This window comes from Parasteatoda tepidariorum, chromosome 2 (assembly GCF_043381705.1).
Source record: "Parasteatoda tepidariorum isolate YZ-2023 chromosome 2, CAS_Ptep_4.0, whole genome shotgun sequence".
Lineage (NCBI taxonomy): Eukaryota > Metazoa > Arthropoda > Arachnida > Araneae > Theridiidae > Parasteatoda > Parasteatoda tepidariorum.
In genome coordinates, this window is record NC_092205.1 from 79,309,838 (window position 1) to 79,318,286 (window position 8,449).

Below are 8,449 nucleotides of genomic sequence, written 5' to 3' on the forward strand. Positions count from 1 at the left end.
AGTAATTTTTTTCTACTATAATATACCTTATTTTATTATAAAGCCACCATTTCTTCACAAACTCATTATAATAAACAATCAATGCACTTTTCATAGACTATTTAATGGTACTGATTACTTTGCCCTTCTAATAAAATCCCACAAAGGCCTCGTTATGCAGTTAAATTTAATTTGAACCTCCTGTATCATAAACTCCTGATCCTGTAAAGTAAAAGGATTGTATGTTGTCCTGTAGTGGTGCTTATATATATTTTTTTATAAGTTTCATCCACAATTAATTAACTTTTAATCATTTCTAAATCTTTTACTTTGTTTAGGGTGATGTACAAATGGCTGTCTCGGTGTTGATTGTTCTTGGTGAGAAGTTGAAATACATTGTAAAAGAAAGTTTGCAGGAGCAATGGTTTCAGTCTTATTTAGGTTAGCAATGCTTTAAATGCAAATTTTAAATATCAGGATATATTATCTTCTATATAGAGATATATTAGTGTTTTTTTCTCATTTTTTGCAGAACTTTTAAGTCGCTTCAAGCTGTGGAATATTTCCAATGAAGTAATAGCCTTGAGTAGCTTACCAGCTATTAACTCATTAAACCAACAGTCCACAATAGTCAATTCAATTTGTGGAAAATGCGGCAAATTCATGAATTCTGTTGGTTGGTACTGTGATAATTGTAAAGAAACTAACGTTTGCAGTGTGTGGTAAGTGCAAAATTGTTTCATTTTATATACATACAACCTGAAGATGCTTTATGATCTACATGTTTATAAAATTACGTAAATATGGATTTTAGATTTTAACATCTAATCATGTTTTATATTGTATTATTGTTGTTTCTCCCATTTGTAATATTTTTTAATCTTAATGCTATGTAGTGGCATGGCAGGAAATTTTTATGAGTTTAATTAAGGAGTTTTGTAAAAATGTTCACAAATTGAGCAAAGATACTTATTTTGTTTTTGATGCATTCAAAACTCTTTATTAATAAGTTAAAAAAATTTCAATCAAAAATTTTCCTTCCATGAAAACGTCTTAAGATTTATTCATATAAGGCAGGTAATTTTTTTTTTAAATATATTAGATCACCCATAAACTCTGTAGTATGTTTCAATCACTCATTCAAAAGATCAATATGCATCCTTTTTAGCTATAAAATTTTACATTCTGGCCTGTTGTTAAAACCATTTGATACAGAAGTTCCTGTTTTGAACCCCGTGCCATTAATTACTTACCTTGTGGAAATAGTATGCTCTCTTTAGAGTGTTGATGTAGGATTCCATAAATTTTTTTTTTTTTTGGAAATTCTTTTTATTTCAGTAATAATTTAAAAAGTTTTTTGTCTTAGCAAATTTTCACCTAAAATAACAACTTCAAGTTTTGTAATATGTACTATGGGGAAAAAAACAATTAGAAAAAAAAAGTGAGCTAAATTTTTCTTTGCAAATTTTGTAGCCATTTTGTGATTCCAATAATAAAACTCTAAATGATTTTGAAAAATTGTTTTAAGAATTTAAAGCAAAATTTTCCATCGCTGCATACCACTTAATCTATGCATGTAGAAACATTCAAATTAAAACTCACTCATTGAATTTATTTTAAAATAAACTGTGTTTTTAGGATATTTTTCTTTTTTAGAACTAACATATAATTATTTGCAGTCATCAACTTGTTCGTGAAATATTTGTGTGGTAGCCATTTTGTGATGAATAGTCCAATAATAAACCTCTAAATGATTTTGAAAAATTGTTTTAGGAATTTAAAGCAAAATTTTCCATCGCTGCATACCACTTAATCTTTGCATGTAGAAACATTCAAATTAAAACTCACTCATTGAATTTATTTTAAAATAAACTGTGTTTTTAGCATATAATTTATTTATTTTTTAAACTAACATTGTATAATTATTTGCAGTCATCAACTTGTTCGTGGAATATTTGTGTGGTGCCAAGGATGCGCTCATGGAGGACATTTATTACATATTCAAGAGTGGTTTCAAAAGAACAAGAAATGTCCTGTTGGTTGTGGACATTTATGTGAATATACATAATAAAGTGCTAAAAAAATTTTTATGTACATATATAAATTATAAACTATTATTTATTTTGAAACAACTTTCACTGCTATGACAAATATTTTGTATACAAATGTAATATTAAATCTTTATAAGATGACATATCAATTTTTTTAAATTTGCTATAAGTGCCATTATTTTTTTTTCTACGATGAAATTAAACAATTCTCCTAATGACGGTTTTTTGTTAAATACTTTTTCTTCCAATTATACTTTATTTTTAGATTCATTTTTTAATGTGATTATTGATATTTGAATGTGAATGTTGTTTTAATACTTTGTGCCTTGATGTGAATTATATTAATTTCATGAAAGGGCGTGTAATTGATCTAAAATGGTTGCGAAATGAATCTGATAATAATCTGAAATCTTACTTTAGAGAAATGGAAACATAATTTCTTTTATCAAATGAATGTCATGACAAATAATATGAATGTCATAATAAGTATTTTCTGTATGACATTCGTCATGATGTATGTCAAATGTCATTCATAAAATGCTTGTATGACAATAAATATTTCATTAAGAATTACTTAATCTTAGTACATAACGTTTTCGTTATTCTTGCATAGAATAATTATTATTCTAATGCAAATTAAGAAGAATGCTGTGATTGTCTTTTAAAATGTATCTTTTTTCTGATTGAGATTGATAATTTTTCTTCAATTCACATATTATTCTTAAATTAGTTGAAAAAAGGAATTCCAAGAAATTAATTGTATGAATATTCAATTATATAAAACTCTTCAAATCCCTTTCTAATAGTAAAATCTTTGACTTCTTTGCTGTAGTTCAAATTTAAGTTTAGTTTGCTTAACTTAATAGTGTATATGGGATGTAATAAAACTAATGGTCAAAGTAATAGCTGGTATATAACTTGCTAAAATAAATGACTTTCACCATACAATGTGGAGTCTAAAAGCAACGGGCGAGCTGTTAGAGATCACCTGCATGGTGAAAATGGAAAAGAATCTATATTATTGAAAACTTTATTGCAAATAAGTGACCGCCAGCTCTAATGCTGATTCTCACGTCAATATCCACTCACCTTGTAAACAAGTCTTAAAAGATTGGTTAGAGAAAAAGCAAAGTTTCGGCAAGGCATAGGAAGAGGCCATGAGATGGGCTCATTATGGTCAATTTATCAATTATTAAGGGAGTACTCTAATAACATCTTTGAGCAAGCACTTTCTTCTGTGTTGTCCTTTGCTTTCTGAGCTTGCATTGTCAAATCAAAGTTTCTGTTTGTTACTAAAAATAATTTCTTTGAAAGTTCTATCATTCATTACAGTTGCAACCATTAGTTTTGTTACGCCCAGTACATTGTATTATTAATGCAAATTCGAGTGTCATAAGAGATTTTTAAGAAATCAGTATGTATCAATTAATTAAGAGATAACTATGAATAAATCAAGAATTTCCTCATTGAAAACTGGATTAACAAACTATTCTGTTTTTTAAAAAAATTTATAATTAATAATTTAAATAAAATCTGAAATGTTTGCCTTCAGCAGATTGGGCTTTCCTTTATTAGCCAAAAACGAAATTTTATTTTATTCATCAAAGACGCATTAATTTTCTTGAATTTTTTTTTTAAATATTGTTTGTTTTATGTGATTAGTTAATTTGGATGAGAAAGCAAAATTCTTTAGCAATTATGTGTTGTTTTTCCTCTATAAGCATAATGTTAGCTGAGAAAGGAAAATCAAGAAATAAGATTTTTTTTTTTTCATTTCTTTTTCTCAAGAACAGCTTGATGTCCAATTAAATGTTCGATTTGCTCATGAAACTTGCTTGTATAAAAGCTGTTAAAAAATTGCATTAATAAAAAATGTTTCTCTTATTAAAAATTACTTTTTGCAATCAGATTGCAGCTTATCTTCCTATTCAAAGAGATGAAGTGTCAGAATCTACCAGGAAGAAAAAAAATGTGCGATTATTGAGAGAATGTGGTTTTTCATGTCTGATTTCATAAATTATTGTTTACACTATTTAGCATAATTAAAATGTGCCCTCGAGCCATTCAGATAGCATAAGTAGTGCATTGCTCATTAAATCAAAGGTTATTCTATTGTAGTTCGTTTTTCAACAACTGTACTATATTTCTCTGTTGCTATAAGTTACTGTAAATAAATCACTTCAAAGTATATTGCTGCCATATTGAAATTGTTTGTGATATTTATTCACAAATCTTGTAAATATAAATTATTTTAACATGCAAACTGGAAAATTTTGTAATTATAAATAAATATATATTTTTCATACTTTGTTGGTACTGTTCTTTTTTCTGTATAACTTTTTGTGTTGTTCTTTTCAGTATTCAAATCTTATGTCAACAGTTAAATTAAATTTGCCCAGTTGTATACTTCCAGTAAAATATTTGTGTACTTATAAAAGTTAAAAAGGGAAAACTAGTATAAAAACCTGTTGAATACCTTTTGAGGAAGACCGAATTAAAAACATCAAAACCTATTTGTATGCTCGAGAAAATTGGTTGGATGTGGCCGATGATTATTATGAACTATTTAAAGTTTAATTGAACAATAAAACTGATTTTGATGTTTTTAATCCCATCTTTCTCAATGGTAATTCGTTAGACTTTGATTAAATTTTTGATTTTTTTCTCATTTTTAAAATTGTTTTGTGATTCTTACGGTGTTCTTACTTATTTTTGACTAAAATTCTATGGGCCTGTATAGAAAATAGTATCTTTATTTTTAAAGGGTTTCCCTTTATGTAATGACAACTTAAAAAACATTATGCTTTAATGCAGTTTTAGAATATTTTTCATTTATTTAGTAATTTTCCAAACATAACAGATACATTCCTCTAGAATTTTATATTACATTATAATGCATTTATTTAGAAAACACTCATACAAAAGTTGTTTAAGATTCTAATTTCTCTTCAATAAATTAAGGAGCTTTGGTTAATATAATGACAAGTTATGCTTCATAAATTTTTAGTAAAAGCGTTTTTTTTTTCGGTGAAAAATACAATGATTTACATGTATTTATGCAATAAGATGTTTATGCTTGTTATGTTATGTAGCAAAAATTGCGTAAACTTGTTTTAGGTACCTATTTGGAAACATTACTAAGTAACAGCTTGATATGAAACAATTGTTGTCAATGAAAAAAAGTGTAGTTTATCACCATTAGCCTTCCACTTACCTCCTATCGAAATAATTAAAACACTTGTGTTAAAGATCACTTTTTTTTAGACTTAAGTGTTTTAATTATTAAATTTGTAGAATGACAACTTGCAAAATGAGAAAAAAAATTGTCCTTCATAACTTTTTATCTAATATTCAGATTTTTATTTGTTAAATTTCGAAGTCAGACACTGAAACCTACTTTCAATTTATTTCAAATAGTTGGGGTATACTTGAATCACAAATTATTATTTATCATATTTTTATTATTATTATTATTATTTAATGTAGTCTAGCTCTGTTGCCCAGGCTGGAGTGCAGTGGCGCAATCTCAGCTCACTGCAACNAATTTATTTCAAATAGTTGGGGTATACTTGAATCACAAATTATTATTATTTAATGTATCTAAGATTGAAACTTTGGACCATATAGTTTTAAATGCTAAAATAAATGAAACTGGGATAATAATTAATGGGGATTATAATTTATAGAAAACTTATCATTTTTCTTCAAGTGATATATTTTTAAATTGTTGTTTTTCAGAAAATATGCAAAAAATGCTAATATTTTCTATTTTGGATTTTAAAATGACTTGCCTTTTTAAGTCAAAAATGTGTCGATTAGAGATTAATAATAAAATTTACTATCGGATTAATTCATCTTTAAGCAAAAAAAAACATTATTAAGTGCAAAATTTTTTTAATTGATGGAATTTCTTAAAAGGCTAAAAGTGGCATGGTATAGCTATTTTCATAAATTAAAGTTAATTAAGTAAGGCTATTTTCATAAATTAAGTAGTATCTTTAAAGTGTGTCTCACTAAACACTGTAGATTTCAATAACTTAATTACTTGAAAATCCTTATTGTTTACTTAAATAAATCAAAATTTATTCAGGGAATTCGTTTTATGTTTTCACTCTTAACTTAACCACTCTATTGAAATATTCATAAGTGCTGCTATCACCGCCAGTTTGGTTATTCAACTTAACATTCCATTTTGTTTCGCTGCGCAAAAATTATTAGACTTAAAAACTTTAAATCATGAAGTTTTATCTATTAATGTATGGGATAAACAAAAAGTTGGTTCATAATTAGTTTGAAAAAATAACTATTAAACTTGTAGTAAAAAGTACCATGCGGGTAAAAGCATTTTCTACAAGTCTCAAGATCGCAACTACAGAGCTGAAAGAACTATTTTTGTTTATTTTTTATTATTAGTTTTTGTTTTTTTTTTTTTTTTTTTCAAATTTACAATGTGCTTGAAAATTATATCAAAAAAATTAAATTTCCGCTTTTCTTTTATCACATTTTTGTTTTAAATAATGACTTTTTATGCATTATTATAAAATTAAAAAAATTTATCGCACTTGAGATCTTTATTTTATAAGCTCAAACTTGACTTGATATCAAAAGTAACAATTAAAAATATGAGTGTTTAGATGTTGCCTAGTCGATCTGTTGCCTAGAAAAATCTTAACATTTATAACGAAATTATTAAAAATACAATAGACTCAAGAATTTCCAGTTTGAACTGTAAAAGTAAATAAAGTAAATTGTTATATTTTGTTATCAACTAAAATTATTTCTCATTTATTAATTCTTATTGTGTCAGATATTGTGTATTTCTTAAAGTAATTTTTCTTCAAGGGCCGTTTATTATTATTCCAATCCAAGTAATCTCACATTTCGTTGCAATTAACGAAATGTCCTAACATAAAATTTTAATGATTAATTATATAAACAAAACAAAACAAAATTTTTTTAAATATTCATTTTTAGAAGACAAAAAAGGCAAAAATGAATGAGAGGCATCTTCAGGGGGTTGAGGAGCAGAGCGAGCAGGAATGTAGCATCGTAATTACAATTTTTAAAAAACTATTTATTAAAATAATGATAAACATCATCAAAAAATAAATAATTAACTTTTTGAAAAAACTGAATTGATATTAATAACTAAATTCATAACTATTCATATCCTAAGCATATCTGAAGGAACAGTTCTTGCAATGATAAGAAAGAAAGAAAAAAAATGTTGCAATAACCAAGCGATGAGATGATGTACGACTTACAGTCCCGACGTCACAGTGCGATACGACCAGCTTCCGCTCATTAGTCCGCTTATCAAAAGATGAAGAAGCGGCATCATTCTTTTAATCCTCTTTTCTCATCCATTACGTCGCGAAGATCCAAAAGACGTTCTGCGACATTTCTTTTTTTCCCTTCTAACATCCAGCGAATCTTAAATGTAATGATCGGCAAGTAGTAAGTGTTTCGTGAAAACTGATTCAGATAAACGTTATGAATTATGAGTAATAAAATGGACTTGGCGCGGTAGTAAGACACCGCCTTGTCGCCAATTTTATAGTTTCTCTTTAAATGAAAGACTAGGACTGTAATTGTAGATGGAGTTCGGTTTTAGAAGAAATGGGGGGAGGGAAACTAATATGACCAGCGTTGGCCAGGATAAAAAATCTTTAGTAAAGAATTGATATGTGTTGTTTTGAAATAAATACTGCCTAGTGTTGGATTATATTATAAAACGTTAGATTGGTGTCATTGTCGTACAATGTTATTTTGATTTTTTTTAAAAAAGCGAAAATTCCAATGACTTTGTGTTATATGTTGTTATTGTGTAAACCGTCATTGACCGGAAGGATTCAACTTGCTTCAAAAATCTCAAATGTTGATCATTTTTTTACGAAAATTTAAATAAAAATCTCAAATAATATAATAATCTTACTACAATATATATATATATAGAGAGAGAGAGAGAGCACAACTAAGACAAGAAGGATGTAAAAAAAAGAGAGAAAATTAAGAAAAATAAGTTTTAATATATCAATGCAAAAACTTTATTATATTAACTTTCATGTTTTCACTATATTTTTAACTTATGTATGCAATGTGCATATATATATATAGGTATATACACATATGCAGTTTTTTTTATTCCGTATCAGTTTGAGTATTTGAACCTATGTTTATTTTAATAATTTATATTTTTAAGACAAATAAAACTGATTTTCTAAAATTACTTTTTGGAATTCAGAAGATAATAATTAATTTTTTGTTGTTTTATAATTCGGAAATAAATTTTTTTGTGTACATTTGAGAATTTTCTTGCATTTTAAATGCTTTGAAGAATGTTGATTTTGAAAAAATTTCTTTACGCTAACACGCATTACAAAACAAATTTATCATAGATTTCTTTGAAATTTTTAGTG

The 8,449-nt window shown here is 26.6% G+C and overlaps 1 protein-coding gene across 2 annotated transcripts in view; it reads left to right on the forward strand.

Annotated features, from left to right (window-relative positions):
- Positions 1–2,605, forward strand: part of LOC107439884 (WD repeat domain 24) — a 36,660-nt gene extending 34,055 nt beyond the window's left edge. For both annotated transcript variants that reach the window (XM_043046766.2, XM_016052624.3), the window contains exons 11-13: positions 318–420; positions 512–701; positions 1,912–2,605. In XM_043046766.2, coding sequence (XP_042902700.1) covers positions 318–420; positions 512–701; positions 1,912–2,047 — 429 coding nt within the window. In that variant the 3' untranslated portion in view covers positions 2,048–2,605. The remainder of the gene's footprint in view (positions 1–317; positions 421–511; positions 702–1,911) is intronic.
- Positions 2,606–8,449: the final 5,844 nt, after the last annotated feature.